At 45.3% G+C, this 22,089-nt stretch overlaps 1 protein-coding gene and 1 long non-coding RNA gene across 12 annotated transcripts in view; both read right to left on the bottom strand.

The window, feature by feature from the left end:
• Window positions 1-22,089, bottom strand: part of ZNF462 (zinc finger protein 462) — a 148,958-nt gene that overhangs the window by 26,440 nt on the left and 100,429 nt on the right. For 10 of the 11 annotated variants that reach the window (XR_014247866.1, XR_014247867.1, XM_082403717.1 and 7 more), the window contains exons 8-9: window positions 10,489-10,756; window positions 8,069-8,205 (exon numbers count right to left, since the gene is read on the bottom strand). Coding sequence is in view for 8 of the 11 variants with exons in the window: in XM_082403717.1 (XP_082259843.1) it covers window positions 8,069-8,205; window positions 10,489-10,756 (405 nt within the window). In the remaining 3 variants the exon portion in view is untranslated. Of the gene's footprint in view, window positions 1-8,068; window positions 8,206-10,488; window positions 10,757-22,089 lie in introns of those variants that run through there. The other variant, XM_082403713.1, reaches the window with a different exon arrangement.
• LOC309634339 lies at window positions 9,244-10,475 on the bottom strand. The gene is made up of 2 exons (XR_014247999.1): window positions 10,047-10,475; window positions 9,244-9,682 (listed from the first exon to the last, which is right to left on the bottom strand). It is a non-coding gene; the product is annotated as an uncharacterized lncRNA (long non-coding RNA).

Below are 22,089 nucleotides of genomic sequence, written 5' to 3'. Positions count from 1 at the left end.
CCTGTCTTCCTCTCAACCAGCACATTCTCAGTGCAGGGCAGTCCCTGCCTTGGGAGCCCTTGAATGCAGCGATTAATTGGCCAGCAAGAATCTGGGCAGAGGAAGCGTGTTAGGTGGTGTCTGCACCACACTCCCTGGAGCTCTAATGCATATGTTACTTTCCCTGTACAAAGAGTCAGTCGCTTATTTAGAAATATAAATATTTTTAAACCAAAGTAGAGCAGACAGCTAAGAAACATATGATTATAATGGAATCCACACATTTTCTTAGAATAGCAAATGCTGTAACAGTCTTCTAAACCATTCAGTTCCATGGTTTGGTGTAAATGGAGGGAAAAAATGCTCTGGCGTAAACTAATGAGCCTTAAGAAAGCCCAGGCTATGATGTTCTATTCCTCTAATCCAGAGTTTCTCAATAGTAGCACTACTGATGTTCTGATGCCAGATAATTCTTTGCTGTGGGAGGCTCTCCTGTGCAGTGTAGCACGTGTCTCATCCTCATCCCAGGCCCCTGCCCACCAATGCCAGCGGCGCCTCCTCCTCCCCAGTCACGACGACAGAAAATGCCTCCAGACAGCTGCACCCTGAGGAAGCAAGATGGACCCCGACTGAGACGCCGCTCCAAGTCAAGTGCCAACTATTCAGTCCAGCTGCCCTGGGTTAGACAGGCGTGGCCATGAGCTACGAGCAAGCTGGCGCCCACGGCAAGAGATGGGGGGCAGGCTGAAGCGAGGGGACCGGGTTCCACACCCTACAGCTCAGGAGTTCATGGGAAGTGTTGACACCAACTTTTCTGGCACCTTCCTTGAGACTTGCGCCCTCCCCCCGCCCCATGCTCTCTGTGTTTGTTCCTGATTTATATTTTGTCATTTCTACTGCTTCCCCTTTCCTTCTTTGGCTCTGGCCTGTCCCGTCTGTCACGGTTCTGTCGACCTCCGTGGAGGTGGAGAACAGCTGGCTATAATTTTCCACATAACGACACCTCAACACCTTGAAGACAGTCATTCAGTCGCCCTCCAGTCTTCCCTTCTCCACCAAAAATAATCAGTTCTTTCAAGCTTGTTTTTTTTTAAATAGGTCTCCTTTTCAACTCCTCTACCACTTTGGTTAGTCTTCTTTGCAGTTTCCTATTTCACTCTGTGTGTCTAAATGCATTTTGCACAAAGTCAGGAGCACCCAGAATAATACCTTGGAGGTGAAATAATAACAATGAATGGGAACGGCTGCTCCCATTTATTAAGGGCTCACTATGTTTCAAGCATGGTTAGGTGTTCGACCCTCTCAGCTACTTTGTATTCTCACAACGCCCTGCGAAGTCAGTTTGATTATCTTCAGTGAAAGCTAAGAACGGACCAGTTAAGCTACTTCCTCAAAGTCGCTCCTCTAGGTCAGCACAAAGTTGTGACCTGGGAGCCTGGGTCCGCTGACCTTCACCTGCACCCTCCTCTGTTCCTCCTGAAAAGAACTCTCAGGGCACATCCAGTCTGTACGCCATGCACTGCTAAGCCTTTTATTCCTAATAGTTCAAAATCACAAAAGCTATCGGTGTCTAAGGCAACCATCTCTATCTGAATTTCTTTCAAATATCTTCTGGATTTCAGAGAAGGTCATTTCCCTGCTGACTTATTCTGAAAGGTAAGACTTCCCATTTCCAAACTAAGACATTAACTACAGTATGTCCCAAGTCTCTTAGTTATATGGACGTTAATTTTAGAAAAAAGTTATCTTTTTTTTCCTTTCTACAAACATGGCTAACATGACCAAGATATAAAACAAGACAGACTCTAAAAGGCAGGTGAAGGACCGATAGCGTTTTCTCAATAAGGTTATTCATGGTGGAGGCCAGTGAAGGTCATAAAGTGGGAGACTGGAATGTGTCCAGGTAGGGCCTGAGCCCTATCTTGGCTACAGAAGCTCAGCGTTTGGGGCTTTTTCTACAGGGGCAGCGACAACTGTGGGTCTTTTTTTGACTTCACACCTCTCGAAATTACCTTGGGTAAGAAATCAAGGCCTGAATCACTCTCATTGTGACTGAGCTTCCAGCTCTGGTTGCAAAAATATTATGACTTCACTAGTTTGACTACACGATAGATCGTGTCTCTCATCTCCTCATACTCAAAAGATGGCTTAGCACTGCAGCTGGACAGAAAAGCCAAGAGGCTCCAGCCCGGAGCAACGCCACACTGCAGCACGTGGGTGCTAAGGTTCACCAAGAGCCCAGAAGTGTGTGCCGGGTGGAAAAATCTGCAAAATCTCAACTACCAAGGGGGGTGAGGGGGGTCACTTCTGCTCAAAACAGTGAAAAACCACATCACTGTGGAGCCCAGAATCACCAAGTAAAAATTCTTCCTGAAAGGCAGACCACAACACACATGGGTTTCCTCCCCACAACGTGCCAGGCCTACATGAAGCTGGGGGAGATTTGGAAGTCATTCACTCCAACAAACTCTGAATGCAGATTACCATGGTAGAGGGCCGAGACCCTCTCTGGGCCAAACCAAAGACCCACCTGTTACTCTCTCTCAGCCAAACAACTGACAAAGGCTGAGTACTAGAAAGCCACCGTCCCCAAATACAAGCATAAATAGACACACATAAACATAAGCACAACAGCTCCTGTAAGAAGTTTTGACTTTAGCCAGGCTACCACCCTCAAGCCAGACAGAGCTGGGAACTGCACCCCTAATTCTAACAGGCCAAAGTAAGTGATGGGGATGAAGGGAACATGTAACCTCACTGAATAAAATGAAAGACTATCAATCTCACCGTAGATTTTTTTTTTTCTCAAGAAAAATGATACTGATCAGATAAATTAGGGGAGATTAGTTCAGTTCCAAAAAGATACCCACCTGCAGGGTTCAGTTGTACTCAGCATTTGTGTACGTATTGAGGTTACAGGCTGGGAAACAGAGAGGTTAATATGCCAACTGGAGACCAGTCTTGGTGATTACACAGCTCCATAATTATAATGTAAATATTTGGCAGAACTGTTTCATGCCTATAATTCAATCTGTGCCCAGCTTTTTATACCCAGGTTTGCTGTAGGTATACAAGGGACGTCTAGGCAAAGCGATGCATGAGGCACTGTGCTTCCAATGGTGACGAGAGCTCAGTGGAGGGACTTCCCTGGTGGTGCAGTGGTTAAGAATCCACCTGCCGGTGCAGGGGACACAGGTTCGAGCCCTGCTCTGGGAAGATCCCATATGCCGCGGAGCAGCTAAGCCCGTACGCCACAACTACTGAGCCTGCGCTCTAGAGCCCGAGAGCCACGACTACTGAAGCCCGCGCATCTAGAGACCATGCTCCGCAACAAGAGAAGCCACCGCAATGAGAAGCCCATGCACCACAATGAAGAGTAGCCCCGGCTCACTGCAACTAGAGAAGCCCGTGCACAGCAACGAAGACCCAATGCAGCCAAAAATAAATAAATTTATTTTTAAAAAAAAGAGGTCAGTGGAAACATACTCCTGAAACTGTTTACTCCTTTGTTCACTGTCTCTCTTGCCACTAAAGCTCAAGCTCCTTCAGTGCCCAAACCTGGCCTGACTCTTCCTGGCTGTATTCCTAGAGCTTAAAGCAATACTAGCACACGATGGGTGTTCATAAGTGTTTGTGGCATGAATGAAAACCCACCGAACTTCCCATCCCCAACTTTCTCCTTGAAACAGAAGTCTCGGGGCTTAATTTTTCTCCAGTTAAATTGGTCCAATCATGGTCAACCTCGCCAAATGTTGATCTGACCTAAGTTCACAGTTCCTCCAAGAGATGGGTCTATAATCCTTGGCTTCAATCTTTGCTAAATTAGAATTCACAGGTATCTCATCAGTACCCCGGCTTCCCATCTACCTACGGAGTAACGTTCTACCCCTATGCTGGTACCCAAGCCCTCCTTAATTTGGCCGGAATATACTTTCCTAGGCTTGTCTCCTATTCTCTTCAGAACAGTCTAATACCACTCTGTAAACACGTCTTGCTTCCACTCACCTGACTGGTTTGTTAAAATTCTCCTTCCACTCTGTAGTGAGTCAAATGGTGCTCCCAGAAATTTATGTCCACCTGGCCCCTCAGAATGTGACCTTATTGGGACATGAGGTCTTTGCATGTTAGTCAAGACAAGGTCCAGATGAGATCATATTGGATTAGAGTGGGTCCTAAATCCAGTGCTCTTATAAGAAGAGGAAAGGGCACACCGACACACACACACACACACACACACAGAAGAAGGCCATGTGCAGATGAGGCAGAGACTGGAGTGATGCAGCCACAAGGCAAGGGATGCCCAGGAAAGTCGGGAGCCAGCAGAAGCTGGGAAGAGCCAAGGAAGGATTCTCTCCTAGTGACTTCAGGAGGGGCCCAGCCCTATGAACACCTGGATTTCAGACTTCCAGGCTCCAAAACGGAAAGACAATACACTTTTGTTAAGTCCCCCAGATAAGAATACACCCACCTTAAGTCTTCTCTGCCTGTTGAAATGTTATCGTGGATCAGTTTGAAAGCTACCCCCTCTACCACCTTTTTCTACCCCAAACAGAAATATATCTGCCACTGAGAATCTCCTAGATAGTGATCACTCACCATCTTATATGTACTTATGCACATGCCTCATCTCCTTGAAGAGGGCAGACTGGGTCTCGGGTACCCCATCTTAATCCAAAGAACGCAACACGGCGTGGCATGGAACAAGCAAATAATGAATGTTTGCTGAATGCATGGACACACAGTATGCTCCCTTTTGCCACAGCCAACGCAATTCCATGGTTATTTCTCATTCAGATTTCCCAGGAGTGAAACGGATTCTCTTTCCCTTCCTCCCTATGTAAATATAGCAATTTGTCTGGACAAAAAGCTAAGGAGACTCTAGTCTTGCGAACAGCAGCTCAGTCTCAGGGCCAGTTCAAAAGTTGTTTTTCTTGCCTCTCATTCCACGTATTTTAATTAACTAAGGTCTCAGAAAGATCTCGTACTGCAGGCCCTAGAGACCAAAGATGTTTAGTCACCCACAGAGTAGGGAAAGCACAGGTGGAGAAAGAGCCACATCTGGTCACTTTGAGATCAGCCCCAACTCGAAATTGCCAGGCAGGCACCCAACCCTGTCTCCTGACTTGTCAAGACCAGCTTCCCACTGAGCTGCCATTTTGAGTTGAGATGGCCACCAAAGCCAGGCCAGGATGCAGACGGCAGATACGCTGTCCCGAAGCACCCTGCCCCCTGCTGCTCAGTGGTCCTCGTCTCTGACCTCCAGCCTCCAGACCACGCCATCCTCAGACCCAAATACCACAGCCACTAGAATGCTCAACAGAGTGACACCAGTCACCTCCCCGAGGATGAGACAGTGACGCCTGGTGGGTAAAGGCAGGGGCTGGGGGGTCAGACGAGCCTGGGCTCAGATCCCAGCTGGGTTGCTTATTAGTCATTTGACCTTAGGTAAGATGCTCAGTCTTTCTGAACCTGTTTTTTCTGTTGTTGTCAGGGATAACAGTAATACCTACCACTTAGGGTTTTGTGAAAATTCCATAAAATGACTCATTGGAAAGCACTTGGCACAGCACCTGGTACCTAATAAGCTCTCAGTAATAGTAACCATTGCTGTTGCCATGGATGTTGTCATTATTACCACCAATCCTCAGATGCTCATGTTCATTTCAGATGGTGTGCTTTCTGACCCCAATGAGGACAATATCTATATACTCTGATGCCTCTTTTAAAATAAATCATCTCTATAAATAAAGACAAGAGCCTGTAAGTAACCAGTGACAGGCAATATGATGGATGGGTCATGGGGTCAGAGGACTGCGTTGACACGCAGCTTCCCTGCTCACCGGTTGGGTGACTCTGGTTAAACTGCTTCAGCCCTCGTGGGCCCAGGGGACTCACCACTGGATTCAGGGTGGGGACAGCATGCACTATACAATCCCCCACGATCCCCTCAGGAGAACCCGGTGGAGAAACTCCTTTCAGGTGCCAGCATCTCAGATTCCTGAACAAAATTTCAAAAGTCTAACAAACACTCTAAATCCAGTTGATTCCGTTTTTGTCTCTCCTACCGTGGGCCGCAGTCCCAGGGCCAAGACTGCAGCCCACTGCTAACAAATGCACAGCACCTCGTGGCAGACACCGAGTACCCAAACTCTAGGTGAGCTTTTTCATACTTCACGTGAACTTTCAACTGCTTTCTCCTTATTCTGCATTTGCCCCAGTCTTCTCATTTGTTTTTCATCCTACAGTTCTGCACGACTATTTTTAAGATACCTTAAATCCTCTGTGAAACGATCGTAAATAACTACACTAAATCAAAGAAAAAGTTTTTTCCAGCTTCAAGCCTCACATACATAAAACAGGACTACGGGTCATAGTACTGTCCCTCCCAGTGTGGCTGGACGATGAAGTAAGCGTGTGTGAGAAGCACCAGGTCAGGTGTGGCATGCTCCAGGCATTAAGCATTTCTCTCTCTCTGCCTCCGTTTCTTGAATTCTCAGCTCAGGGAAGGAAAGTCATCAAGCGCATTAGGCATCAAGGCTCTGATCCCACCAGGCAGCAACATGGAAAAGAGAGAGAATCCACCGCCAAAGTGGGGTCTCACCGATGCTGTCTGCTCTACAGCAGCATGACTCCTGGCCTCGCCCCAAGCAGTGCGGGCACAGAGCCAGCGACACACACATGGGCCGGGGGACCGGAAGCCAGGTGACTGAGGTGGCACACCAGGAGGGACCACCAGGAGGGAACACTCAGGCCAGGAACTCCTGCCTAAACGTTCCTGCGTGGCTTTCCCCAGCTTGCAGGTGGACGTCCTCGCCAGCCGGCATGTCACGTCTCATGAGCCTGCCCGGGGAGGAGGGGGACCTGAGGGTGCTAAAGGCTGAGTCTTCCACGGAGTTTGCAGCAGACGTGGGTGACACGTCACAAAACGTGCCGGCCAAAGGCAGCGGCTCTGGGGAAATGCTGGAAACTTTGAAAATGCCCCCTCCCCCCGCGATGCCCAGCATTTCAGAGTAACATCTCAGCAGGGCAGCAGAAGACACTTGTTGCTTTTGAGTCTTTTTCCGGTATTTTCGGCAAATAACTAAAAGCTTTCCCAGGTTAGAGGTAAAGGAAGGAAGAGAGGCAGGAAGAGGAAGAAAAGAAGGGAGGGAGGGAGGGAGGCAGGGAGGAAGGAAGGAGAGATGGAAAGGTCAGTAGGTGGAAATAGCAAGAGAGACTGGCAACGGGTACTTGAGCCATCTTTTTCCATCCGCCTCTGGCTTGAATCTCTTCCGGATAAAGTAGGTTTTACATAAACATATTTTTCCTTCCAGCGCAGACGGGGCCTGTTGTTTAACTGTTTTGATTGGCCAGCAGTAAACTCCACTCAAAGAAAAAACAAAGAGGACCTAAAAGACGTACCCCACCTTATCAGAGGGACCGACGTTTATGGACACCCAGGATGCACCCACATGGAACACACTGGACACTCAATATGCCACCTCAGAGGCATACTCGTCACCTCTTTTTACGGAGGAGAGGGAGGTTAAACACAGGAGGCTTTAAAGCTAGAATTGAAACCCAAAGCCTATGGGTTTTCTAACATATATCAGGCCACTTTCAGTTTTAAGAATTTTCTCTCTCCATCCAGTTCAAGGGAGATTGCGTGTTCTGCTTTGGAAATCATCATTTTGGTCTTCGTCCAAAGAACTGCTTACAGCCACAGAGCTCCTTGCCCTCACCCACCCACTCTGCTTCTCATTCACTCCTTCCTTAGCAAGGCTGTGAGAGCGGAGGATTCAGGATATGAAAAAAAAAAAAAAAAAAAAAAAAAAAAAAAATCCCTCTCAGGGGGAAGCCCCGCAGAACTGTTCACTGCGGAATCCATCGCCTTCGCCTCCCTCCAGGTGAAGGAAATCCTCCCAGCTGGAAGATGTTTTTACCCTGTTGGCTGTCACTAGGGTGATCGCTGTGATTTCTTGAGGGGAGGTATGGTGAGGAGCAGGGGACCAGGCAAAGGTGCCGCTTCCACCTTGAGACGGCTTCCCTCTAACGCCACCCGAGCCACCTTCCCCCGCCCCGCACAAGAAAACTGAGCTTGGAAGGTTACCTCGGTGCAGCACGATGTGGTCAATCATGTTGCGTTTGTATTTGGTGTGATAGAGGCAGAGAGGGCAGCGAAGATCTTTGGGGCCCTCCTCGGGGACCGCCGAATGCCCGGCTTCCACGTGCATAGTAAAAGCAGATCTGGGAGGGAGGGGGGGAGAGAGGCGATGAGTGTAACCGAGGAGCATCTCACTCACACCCCCTGCCAGCAACCCTACTACAGAGACACTCCACCCGGGGGCCAAAACTACAGTGGTTCATCATGTCTGCTGACCACAAGTTCCCTGGTCACTCGTGCAATAACTAAGCACTGTCATGCAGTGGTGACTTCTTTTTGGAAATTTTGCTACCTGGCTGGGCTCAGGCAGGGCTGAGTTTGAAAAGAAAGAAATAGACTCCTAATTTTATTCTTGAAAATTAGAAGTTGCCTGTTAAAACTATAAAACAAAATCCCTACGAGAATATATTTCTCATCGAGCTCAGAAGGAGAGGGACTGTTTTGAAGCCGGGAAGATTTATCAGCTGCCTCGGTGACTCTTCCCGGGGAACAGGGGAGGGCAGGTTTGTTAGGAAGTCAGGACGGTTGATGACCACGTAAAGGAAACTCAGAGCTGTTGTACCAGCTCGAAGGCGGAGGGTACCACTGCCTCCCCACTCCATCCTTTTCAAAACTTCAAAATTTACAAAGCCTTAAATGTCTCATAAAAATGGATGAAACCAAGAGTTTAATGGGCAAGGTCCCCTTCTTATTAACCCGAGTGCCTCTCTCCGGGGAAACATGTACACCTGTCAGTGGGCCCTTGTTATCTGGGTCCTTTTCGCCTTCTCTCACTTCTAAGGTCACATACATATTTATCTAAAAAACAACTGAACCACATTAATAGTCAGAGATGTAACACATTTTCCATTAAATCCCAGCAACTAAAATGTTGGTGGAAAAGAGACTTGTTTTTCTATCAGTTCATGTTTTTTGGGGGGCATGAAGCCTACTCACCAGCCTCTCTGTGTGGAGTGTGTATTGAAATACTGGAGTGACCTAAAGCCCAGGCCCTGACGCAGCAGGAGCAGATAATAGCTTTATATCTGAACTATAGCATTTAATATTATTATAAAAGCTTTCTATCTATGATACAATAACACTTATTAGTGTTTCCTTTGTACCAAGCACTATGCTAAGTACTTTACGGCTTCATTTACGGTTCTTTTACTCCTCACAAGTGCCCTACGAGGTAGGTACTATTATTGTCTTTTTTTTTTTTTTTTACAGATAAGGAACCAGAGACACAGAGAGGCTTAGTAACTTGTCCAAAGTCACACAGCCAGTTAAGTGGCAAAGCTGGAGTTCAAACCCAGGTAGTCAGGCTCCATATTCTACACTCGTAACCATGAACCTAAACAGTATCTCCCAGGATGAGATGCAATCACAGGAGTTTAGATTAAATGATAGGAAGCATTCCAATCTTTGTCATACACAGGAGCAAAGGTGACTCTGGATTATCTTTTTTTCTAGATGGGAACAATCTCTCTGTGATTGTTCAAGTTTAGTCTTCCCAGTGTGGAGTCTTGGTTCTCTGGGTGTCTTTCAAGAATATGATCTTAAGAAATAAGAATCCTCGGGCTTCCCTGGTGGCGCAGTGGTTGAGGATCTGCCTGCCAGTTCAGGGGACACGGGTTCGAGCCCTGGTCTGGGAAGATCCCACATGCTGCAGAGCAAATGGGCCCGTGAGCCACAATTACTGAGCCTGCGTGTCTGGAGCCTGTGCTCCGCAACAAGAGAGGCCACGATAGTGGGAGGCCCGCACACCGCAATGAAGAGTGGCCCCCGCTTGCCACAACTAGAGAGGGCCCTCGCGCAGAGACGAAGATCCAACACAGCCATAACATAAATAAATAAGATGTAAAAATAGAAAAAAAGAAACGTGTGGTCTATCCAGCCAATGGAATATTAAAAAAAAAAAAAAAAAGAAATAAGAATTCTCTACAAGGGTAGCAGGGGCGTCACTACTGCTGACGTTCTCTCTTGACTTTGACTTTGCTTCCGAGAAGATATTTTTTTTTCCCCCAAAGACAAATAAAATAAAAGGTGAGAGTGAGGGGGTGGTTTTCCAAAGGGCAAACACTCATTGTTTCACATACTGGCTCAGGGAAATCCTCTGCCATGATCTCACACTCCTTGGGCGCCCATTTGCTCTGATTTTTAAACTCATTTGTTCTGATATAGCTCTTCATCTCTTCCCCAAACACCCAAAACAGTCTTCCGGAACTAGCCTCCTCTTGTGAAGACTGGACCCAACAACCCCTTCTTCATCCCACAGGCAGGGCCTCCCATGAGCTCCAGATAGGAGAGTGAAGGGGAAGAGTACGGTGAGCGGTGAGGCGGGTGCAGCCACCTTGTTTTTCAGGGCTGTTCTTCATGCCACTTACTTAAAGCCTGTGTAAAAGGAGCAGTCTTTGCACTTGAAGAGCTTCTTCCCACCGTGCTTGTCCCTGTAGTGGCGCCTGATGCTCTGGATGTAGCCAGAGGAGAATTCACAGAATTCGCAGTGAAGAACGGCTTCCGTCTTCTGCTCAGTGACCCCCGCAGCTCCAGAAAGAGGCACGGGGCTCACACGGCTGTTGTTTCTCGCCAGAGCAGCGGATTGATAGTGGTTCAACTGCTGCTGAACATCTGGAGGCTCGGAGTAGGATGAGTCTGTGGACAGACGGGGTAAGATGACACCAGACACAAAGAACACAGTGGAGGTTTGACACTTGAAAACCCCCAACATTAGTTTTGACTATTTTTTTTAAAGGGGTTGACTATGATCCCAGCTTTCGTCTTCATTTACATTCTACAACGCATCTCTGGGGAAAGGCAGGTAGGGAGGAAGCGTCACTTCTTTTAATCTGACTTTGAGGGTTCACAGCATTTAAAAATAAAATTCTGAGGTTAAAGGTTTCAAAGTGAAGGAAGAAAGTAAACTGTTTTTTTAAAGGAAATTGCAGCGTGGCAACAGGCTGCCACAGAATACCCATCCTTGTAGGTGAGATAAATAAACCCGCACAATGTACACGGGCACCCACATGAGAAAGGAAAGTAGAAGATGCGATATCTCCTCCTTTGCAGCCCAGAATTATTCAAGCCAACCGGGGGTTGGGGGGGGGGAATTCTTTAACAGAAATGCTCAAGCACATGGCACTCACAAATATAAAAATGTTTTATGCCTTCACTGTCAAGTGATTTAAATTTTAAAATATAAAAATCCAATAGTGTTCTCCAGGAATGGATGTTTAAAGCTTAGTCAGCATTAAGATGGAGATTTATTCATAAATCCCATTAAAATGAAATTCCAAACAAGTTTCCCTGAAAGGTATTTGAAAGTTTGCAATTCGGAGGAAAATGCTGGAAGTGACAGGCACAAATCTTAAGCCTGTGACGCTCCAATGTCATGTGGTGGGGAAATCTAATGTAGACGGGAGGTGGGAAAATCTCAGTTTCTTCCTTAAACAATAATTTTTTTTTAAGTTTTTTAAAAAGGAGAGAGAAAGTGAAAAGAAAAAAAGGTCTTGAACCTTTTCCCAACACGCCGCTCTGAATGTTGAGGTCAGGAATTCACCAACGTTATCACCACCATTGTCCTATATAACCTACGGCTGCCCATGAATGACACAAATGGCGTCTGTGAATCCCACACAGATGAATTTCAGTGTAACTTTCCTTGAAAAGAAAACAAAGGACTGTTTTCTTAAGCCTTTCAAAAAGCAGGGGGGGAAACGGGACAGAAACTGTACCAGCCTCCTCCTGATTTGATGGACACCTAATTTTCCAAAGTGTGTTTTCCCCAGGCGGGACACGCGGGGGCTCTGTAAAACCCATATTTGATGAAACTGGTACCATCCATCCCATCGGCCTCAGAGCAGGTCCCTTCTTGTGGGGTCACCTCTTGTCTTCAAAATACTAAAATTCCTCCCCTTCTTGTTTCCTCCTCCCCTCCTCAATTCATATTCCTCAGGATTGAGGAAAAAAGCCCTTTGGAAATTATAAACAAACCTGCCACACACACACACACGCACACACACACAAATAAAACAAAAGGAAACTCGAACAATATCTCCGAGCCTCCATGGGTTCATTACCAGGTGTAAACCGAAGACAAAGGAAGAAAGACATAACACAACTGAATTCATTTCACCCGATTCTTTTTATCTCCTTTTTCCTTATTCCCCGACCCTAGCCGATGAACCCACTCAGGATCACAATAATGCAATTGTCAACTTCTCATTCTTTCTTTCAACAGCAGGTTTGTTTACCATTTCATGGACTGTTTGAGATGTTTTCTGTTTAAGCTCTCAAGACTCGTTTCTGCTTCAGACACACGCACAATGAAGCACAAAGCACGCTCTGCCCGCCTCTCCTGTTAACTGGGACTTGAGCTGCCGGGAAAGCACTGCCACGCCAGTACCCCAGCCAGCCCTGCCCTCTCGCCGGTGCTGGTCCCGGTTTGCTCTTAGCTCTACAGGAAAGAAATCCTGGGACCAGCAAGGCCGAAGTCAGGTCCGACTGCCCTGACCTGTCGACCATCCACAAATCTCCCCAGAGACCAAAACAAAGGAACAGCCCATTTCTCAGTAAGCAGACACCACGGCCTCCAAGACTCAGACACAAGGCACCGGACAGCTCCAGTCCCTTTAAAACAAAATTACAACCCGGCTCCTAATCAGAAGACAAACCAGGTCAATGTGTCTCCCCTACCTTCTGCCACCCCCAACCTAGAGCACACGTAAGACTCTCTTGGATAAACTCCCCAAAGGGAGAGGGGTCCGACTCAACACATTTTTCTTGTTTCTAGGGTCTATGGCATATCATTCCACCCATCTCAAAAAACGCAGTCTCAATTTTAGCACCGGTATTTCTATGTGATATGAAACTCGAAATAAAAATGCAAGAAGTCGTGGAGAAAGCATTCCAAGAAAGGACAGCTTATCACCCTTCACAAATGCAGTGTGAAAAGAACACCTGTAGGTATCCGTGTCATAAAATCCTTCTTTCCTGGTTAAAATCAGATGGACAGGTTTATTTACAGAAGGAAGCAAATCCCACCACTTAGGATACATTTGAAGTAACGCCCAGGTGATGACTTGTTGGGTCTTCTGAGAGCTGTACTGTCCTCTCTGGTGCCAAGACACACTCTTCCTCGCTCTCACTTGGAGTTTGTGAATAATGTACAATTTCAGCACTTCAGGCACTAAAGCGACAAAGACGTGAGTATGTCTGATTCCACTGATCCTAAAAAAGCCCACTTGCTGAGCTACATAAAATCCCAGTTTGTTCACGAGGCACAGCCAGAAAGAAGAGCAGAAGATGATGCTTGCCCAGGTTAGAAAGACACACAGATTCTTAGCAGTGAAGGGCATGTCACATACGTTAAAAATCATCATTAAGACTCTTTTCTTTCATTCCAAGCTTAAAAAAAGGAAAGGAAAACACTCTGTGCTTGCAGAGCCCGACCTGTGGTCATGGGAACATACAGCAGCTAAAGCACAGGAGTACAGGTTACACCTTCACCACCTGAATGGTCTGGAATATCTACGATGGAGCCAACAGCAAAGAGGGCATTGGTCCATCCATCCATTCTTAACCCATCCCTGAGATGTGCAGTCTCAGAAAAGAGTGTCGGTCTCTGACTTGTGACTTTATTTACGTGCAAAGTTTTGGAAATTAAATTATGATTTATAATTGCAGTTATAAAATAAATTTAGCTAAGTTATACGGAGCTATCCGTTTTGTAAACTGTCTATAATAGGAAGATGATTTTATAAAAGCAAGATCATAACAGAACTGTAGAATGGATGGTCACAGCGTATCATGGTAGGGGTTTGGAAGTTACTGAACAGCCAACAACGAATTCTCACCACTACGGTGTACGGCGTAGGTTCTCATGCCAATTTTACCGATGAGATGGCTGGGGCTGAGAATGGTTGACCACACAGCTACCGAGAGGCAGAGGTAGGATTGGAACAAAGATCTCTCTGACTCTAAAATCTGAAACTTGTCTATCGGGCATCTGACTCCATGGGTTGACCTCCGGGGTCCCGTGATGCAAGTCGGAAGAACATGCGAGAATATCTGAGTGTTTCATCAGCAAGAAACACACAGCAGAGAAGAGAGAGAGAAGATGGCAGTAAGCCTGCAATAGCTGAGAAAGTAACATCAGACTAGGTAGAAATGATCACAAAGAGAAAAAAACATTAAACTGAATACCAAAGAAAACACTAAAACCAGCATTTCAGAGCACATGGGAAAAAAGAATCAACAAAGTAAGATTCCCAGGAAAGAAAAAGAATATCCCAAATTTCAAAATGCTTTATAAAAACAAAAAAAAGGGACCACCCAGGGGACATTTCTATAAGCACGCTACACAGGTAAGCACTGCAAATACCCAGCACCGGAGATGTGCCTGCCCAAATGGCATGCTTAAGTTAGATGCCAGATAAACTGCCCTCGAAAGGTAACACTCTAACACTACTCAGGGGGGATTTGGCTGGGAAAAGAAAGGTACACGAATACAAATGGGAGATGGGTGTCTTCCGGTGGCTCTTGGACAGCTCAGGATTTCAAACCGGGGAAGGGCTGAGTTCCAGATGAGACCTCCTAGCCCTCTCATGCAGTCAGGTTCCTGGAGAAATGGGAAGTTTCTGGCTCTCATTCCAGCTGCCCAGAATTCCAGCCAAACCCAGGTAAGTATCCGTTCAAAGGGTTTTGTTTTCTTTTCTTTTCTTTTTTCTCCAGAGATTAGCCAGCACAGAAATAATCACTGGAAATCTATTTTCTAGCAAATGACAAATAAGTGAACTCTGGAAGAACAATAAACATGACAGAATGAAGCCCTCCTGAATATTCTGATCCAACAAAATATTCGACACTCTCTTCGTGTCCGGCCACAGGCAGGCTCTAGGGACTCAAAGTCAAAGAAGGTGAGAGGAAGGAATCCCCTGGCGGTCCAGTGGTTAGGACTCAGCGCTTTCACTGCTGGGGGCCCGGGTTCAATCCCTGGTCAGGGAACTAAGATCCCACAAGCCACATGGCACAGCCAAAAAAAAAAAAAAAAAAAAAAAAGAAGAAGATGCGAGGGATGCTTTCTAGGAGCCCAGATCTACTAGGAGAAACACAGAGTAGCTGGCTATTATGAAGATATACGCCTGCTTCATGTCTAACACACTTACTCCACTGACTGAAGGAATAAAAGGGGCAAAGAGAACAAATGAACAGTAACAGAAGAGTTTAACTATTGCAAGATTAAGGAAGACACAGGGAAGAGTAAGAATCAATTGGGCAGTAAATTGTGGGAGCAGCAGAGAGGACAGCTGCCTTACGCGCTGAGTGATCTGAAAAGGAAGCTGTACGAGAGGATCAATTCGCAATTTTCCGCAGCTCCGCAGAGAGGGTGCGAGTGAAGGTGAAAAAGTGGCAGCAGTACCTTGGTGCCAGTAACCACAGTTAATTATATCTGAGCTAGATTTTCATGCAGACTTGGGAGAGAGGCTCTTTGGTCAGGGCAAATCCAGTACCAGGAGAAAATAAGACAAAAGGATTTTAGGCAAGCAAATTTTAGAGGCGGCCAGGGGGGGCAAATGGTTAAATGACACCCATTCATTCCACGAACATTTACTGAACATCTAAGTCAATGGGTGACCCTGTTCCGGAACAGTAGGACATGGTCCCTGCCCTCAAGCAACTCACTGTCTCAGACAGACGTGTAAATAACTGATTGTGATTCACTGCAAAGAAAAAAAAAAAAGTCTCAATGGAGGCACCTTATCTCCAAAGACCTAGTGGAGAAGAAGACAAAATCAGCAGTACCAGCAGTACTTGGTGACTGATGGAAGTAGGAGTGAGGGAGATGGAGGGAGGATGTCAAGAGAACCTTGGGTTTCATTAATAAACGTAATTAGTATTAGCTAGTGTGTTAATTAATAAAATCACTACCAGATGTGAAGCTACCTAAATGTTCAATTCACCACACCTCCACCTTAAGTCATAAATAGAAATTAAACAACTACATTCTTATCACAACAAAAGTGACTTAATTCCTACAGAGAAAAGAAATAAAGATCAGAGGATGAATCTGAGCAGAAAAATATGTACATCGGAGGGTGAGGGAGATCGCATAAGGAAGGATTTAAAATCTTCAAGTCCTAAAATAGCAGAGTTCAAAATGATGCACAGATTGTAATTTTCTTCAGAAAAGCAGGTGATTTGGCAACTGAAGGTTGGTAGTATAAGAAACCAGAAACAGAATATTACCTGTAGATAATTTAACAACAAATATGGTAAATGCCCAAAGTATAGGGGTTGCGTTGGGACCCAAATATGCTGGAAATACTGCCCACTGCTCCTAGAAAAATTGAGAAAGGCACACCAACAATGACAAGAGAGCAGCTAAAGACATACTTTAGTTAACAGGCAGGAAGCTTTGGGAATGGCATCAACTCCTATCATACAATGGCTAAGAAACTCAGGCAAAGGACAAAAAGGGTCCAAGTATTTCCATGTATGTGATAGCAACTCAGGTGTCTGTTGGTGACGAGATAGAGAATCCTCCTGCTTATCAGTGAGCTTAGACATGATCTGAGTCTTCACCTACAGCTGAAATACTCTATGTCTGGCGGATGCCTTAAACTCAACATGCCGCACACGGCCACCATCTTTGCTCACGCATCTCCGTTGGCGTTCTGAATGTGAGTCAATGGCTCACCACTTCGTTCAAGCTCAAGCTGTGGGATTCCTCCTTCAGACTGTCAGATGTTTCCTGTGGCAGCACATTTCACCAGGTACCACATCCCAGAGACACATGTCATTTCTTACCTCCCATCATATTCCTCTCCAGGGCCCTGCCTACCTTTCCCACTGTTCATTCACGTCCTCGGATCCCATACGGGCAACTCTAACAACCTCCTAGCTGGTCTTCCTTCGTCCAAGATCTGTTCTCGTTTGGCCAGCATACATGTCATAGACATATAATGTATATCACTTACATGAGTATGATATGATTATGCCCCAGGGCTCAAGGATAAAGTCTACTCCTGGGTACATACAGCTCTACAGTCTGGTCTCAGCCTGTGTTTCCAGCCTCACTTTTGGCTAATTCCCAACTCCGTGCACTTTCTACATATCTCATCATTGGGAATCCTTGATCAAGGGCTCCCTGATGCTCTTCCTCTTCTTTATGCCTGGCAAATCCCTACCCATCCTTCAAAACCCAGCTGAAATGTCACCTACTCTGTGAGGCTTTCCCCCAACAATCCAGACAGAACTCTGTTCTCCTCTGTGTTTTGTCAACACACACACATAGTGATTTTCAACTGGATCTTATTATACTTCAGCTTATTTATATATGTTCTCTTAAGCAACCTCCACCAACAAATTCGGCCTTATCGCTCTATGCCTTTGACCTTAAAACATCCCATGGCAACAGGGTCCGGGCCGGTTGTTGGAGCACTCTGCAGCAGCCCCATCCACTTCTGCTTCCAGCAGTTGAGTTAATGCTAACAAAGATCAGTTTTATTTTCTCCCAAACTTCTTTGTAACTGTTATATTTATATTTGTCACTGAGCTTATTCAATTTAATTAATATTACCTAAAATGATGAAAGATGGGTATAAAAGTTACCGTTTCTATGAAAGCTACATTAAGTGCTTGGAAAAGATTTGAGAAAGTCAAGTTGCTAAAAAGAATTACTGTCAAATTACGTTTTGGCAAGATAAAAGATTGAGGAGAACATAAAAGTCTAGAAGGACTCTGCTCTAAGACTGTTCCACAAATGTCTAAATTATCATCCCACTTAAAAGAAACTGAAACTGGAAGTAGTATAGGTGATCACAGTTTATGCAAGAGAGAAAATGGGGAACTCCAATCACAAGACCCACACTCCAATACATAAGCTTGAAACCTACAGCACAATCTTGGTGAATGAATGCATTTTTTGAGTGAAAATAAAAAGCTTAAAGCATTTTCAAAAGGATTCCCTGCATTAAGAAATTTTCAAATATCACTGAGAAACTAGGTCTTGATTGTATCAAATAAGTTTCAACTGTATCTATCTATATGTTTGACCCTATTTTATATTAATTCAGAAAATACTTATTGAGAGGCTTCAATGTGCCAGGCACTTCTAGGCATTTGGGATACATCAGTGAAAAAAAACCAGCAAGGATCCTTGCCCTCGTGGGGCTTACATTTTAGATTGACAGCAATAGTATCTTATGTGCTTTTACAGCCAGAGACTCATGGTCCTTTCATTCAAAAAAGTACTTAAGAAAATGTTTCCTGGATTGAATTTGTGAACAACTTTCTTAAATTCAATCCTGTACCTCTGTCTGTCTATCTCTCTGTTTTAAGTTACAAGAACTGTTTGTAGCATAGAGCTGTCAAGATGATTCACAGATTCAAGAGGTTTACTTATTTTAGAAGATTTCTTAGGTTCTATCTGAATTCCTTTGAAACTCAATTTCTTTCTCAAGATACCTGCTGTTCATTTCTTGCTATTAACAGGGAGCAGAATGTAGCATCCAGAACATGACCAACTTCAAATCACCAATTCAACTTTCCACGTATTTCCTTTGAAGACTCCCAGAAAGGTTCTCCAGATAGAACACTGGGCCATTCCAAAGGAAAACTGTATTAGAAACTAAGCTTTGGAACACAAGCCATTTCAACTCCTCCTGGATAGCATCTAAAGGGGAACATAAATCTCTAAAGGCAGCCACGTTACTTTATTTCCTTCTTTTGATTATGCCTTGAAAACCTCCAGGCCAAGGACTCTGGCACCTCCTTGTCTTCTATCATCAGTAGAGTTCTCTGGCCTGGATGTACAAGATTATGACACAATGGCCAGGGGGGACAATGGGCACTGGATGACTATATATAGGAATTCTGGGCTTGGTTGTCATGGAGACAAACGGAAAAACAAACGCCTAATCCTGAAAATAAGGTTGAGGCCAAACTTGAAGGAAACACACACGGAAAACTTCCTGTCATTCTGATGAGTAAAAACAAAACCTTGAAATATGATCAGGGAAAACAAAACAAAACAAAAAGTTAGTCTTCAAAATGACAAAAACAGCAAAAAAAAAAAAAAAAGAAAAGGGGCTGAGATTTAGCATTCCATCATCCTTAAATTCACTGAAAGGGTCTCTCAAAGGCCTTATTTGGCATGAAGCTTCATGTTCTCGTTTTCTCTATATTTTCGGGGGGAATCCAGGCAAGTCTGACCTAAAGCAAAGAGAATTCCTGGACTTGCAATTCACTAGGTCCTATAATCGGGGACAAACCCATTTGTTTCTCTGTATCATTTTCCCCCAGTGGCATCATCATCTACCCAGTCAATAAAATCAGAACAAACCCTTGATTCATTTCTCTTTTGTCCTATGCATTCAGTGAGTGAAAAAGCCCTATCGGTTCAACCTCCCAAGAAGCCCGTATCTGTGACCCACTCACGGTTCCACAGCCACTGCTTCTGTTCAGGCCCCTGCGGTTGCTTGTGTGAACTTGCATTGCAGGACGTTCCTAACTGGCTTTCTATCTTCAAGTTTCTTCTCCCCCTAAGATCCCTTTCTTTTCTAAAAGCAAATATGATCAAGGTACTCACGCCTTCTTACAAGAAAAATGTCCAAACTCTGAGTATCAGTACCCCGGCCCACCTTCATGTTCCCAGACCTACCCCGCTCCACACCCACACTGCTCCCACTCAGCGCTACTGCCACACGGAAGGTTCCTAACATTCACTCTGTGTGCTTTTTTTCACTGCTTCTTTGTACATTCTTGCAATATCCTTCTTCAACTTCTCAGCCTGGCAAACTCATCTTTCAAAACTGAACTCAGTTCAAATTTACCATCACTATGAAGATCTTCCCTGACCTTTCTAGATACACTTATTCAACTCCCCCTCCAGGCTCTCCTGCTAGTACTCATGCTGCATGCAGGTTAATTTATTTCGCCTCCACCAGACTATGATCTCTTTGCAAGCAGGATATCTACCCATGCATGCGTGCATGCGTGCATGCAACCGTCCATCCAACTATCCACCCATAACTTGCTTAAAGCTCATTATCTCCCAGACCTTAGTTCAGGGCCTGGCCCAAAAGAGGTGCTCAATGAACGTGTTATAAAGATCCAAAAAGAGTTCAAACTGGAAAAAGTGCTCTGGAAAACCCAGATTTAACAGGAAAATCCAATTAACCAAATGTCACTCTCTCCTTGAACACTGTAGTTAATAGAGCCGTCCCATTGAAACAGTGATCCACTTTTACTGAAACAAGCCTGGGTCTTTTTTGATTACCTGGAGAATGGCTTCTGAAACATTTGAGAATTTGAATGGCAGGAAATTCATGATCCATGACCATCCCAAGAAGTCACAGGCATAATTTCTGGCTTTCACCCTAAATCAGCAAAAAGTCTGAACTTTAAAACAGATGATATCAGGACACTTGGGAGCCACTTCGGATGAATCAGTATGAAACGCTCTCTCCTTTTTCACACCCACTGGTAGGCACAGATCTGTGGTAGGCACAGATGTTCGTGAAATGCACAGGTGTAATGGTACCATGTATTTAAGTGCACCATGACTTTGCTATAGTCAACACCTAAGGCCATGAAAATAGAGGCCTCTGCAATCCAGAAGGTATTCATGGATTACTTTCAGACTTTTAGCACTGCATCCTCACTGTATGAAATGTTTTACCAATTTTCCTCCATCATGGATGCACTCTCCTCCCAGATATGTAGTGTAAGGCTATTCATTTTGCAAAAGGACTTGCGGCGGCTCAGAAAAGCAGAGATGGCTTCATGTCACCCAGTCAGTCAGTGGAGAAACAGGAACAGAACCCAGGGCTCCTGCATGCCCCAGTTTCGAAAACACGTTCTTTTTCTGCCACAGCCATTAGCAAATATCACAGGTATTCCTCCTGTACTAAATGGTATTTGTAACTCAAACTGTGTGTTCTTAAAAACCCTCCTTGAAACCGGCTGGAAATTTGTCGCGAAGCAAATGAATGCATGGCGAAGGAGCCCTTTTCTAATGTTTTTCAGGAGGAAACTCTGGGTGGCATCTGCCATTGTTCATTGAGACGCTCTCACAATACCAGATGCATAATTCACCTGCGACTCTTTGGAATTGTGTGATGAGGAAGTAATGCTTCCTGCTGTTCGTTTAGATCGTATAGATGTCTTTACCACACGGAAAATCCAACCAACAACGTGGAGTACAAAAGCCTCTTTTACATCAGTGACTTGGTCGCAATAGTCGAGAGCTCGCTAGCATCTTCAGATGGTATGCAGAGCTCATGGGCCATGGGCAAGGCCACCGTGCTTCCTCCTCAAGGCCTGACCGGAGGGAAGATACCTACAGACTTCAAGGAGGCGGTCACAGTGTCTAGCTTGCAACAAACAGTACAGGGAGAGCCCGCACAGGGAACGATGCAGAGATTTCTCAAAAGCTCAGCGAAGCAAGAGGAAAGAACACATCTGAGGAGAAGCGTATATATTTAGATACATGTCGAGCTCTAAGTGACGGTATGGAAATCGGGTGAGGATAACGATGGCGGATCAAGAACAGGAACGAGCAGCCACACTTCAAAGCGCACGGTTATTCTAAAATTGTCCCCCAGCAGCGGGAGTCTCTGAACCAACACACCCAGTGGGTTTCTTACCCGTTTTTTTCCTTTTCTTTCCACCTTTTCCCATGCAGTGGAAGAAAATCCTGGCTCCGGGTAAAGCTGTATTTTTAATAACATTAAAGCAGTAGGTTCTTCTCTTCGGACAGACACTCTTGCACCCACTCCAAACTCCCCCTCAGGAATATTGCTAGCGATGCTGGGCTCAGGTGTAGGGTGTAAACCTCCAAGAAGCAGAAGGACCAGGCAGTGAAATCCAGGCTCACCTTTCACTGGCTTAGCAGCTCTAGGTCATCAGGTATGACAGGTGCTTTTGCACAAGTCTCTCACTGATCTTCACCATGACCTTATGACATGAGATGTGTTACTTCCCAT

This window comes from Balaenoptera borealis, assembly GCF_965194805.1.
Source record: "Balaenoptera borealis genome assembly, chromosome: 8".
NCBI lineage: Eukaryota > Metazoa > Chordata > Mammalia > Artiodactyla > Balaenopteridae > Balaenoptera > Balaenoptera borealis.
This window is presented reverse-complemented; position numbering and strand designations above follow the sequence as displayed.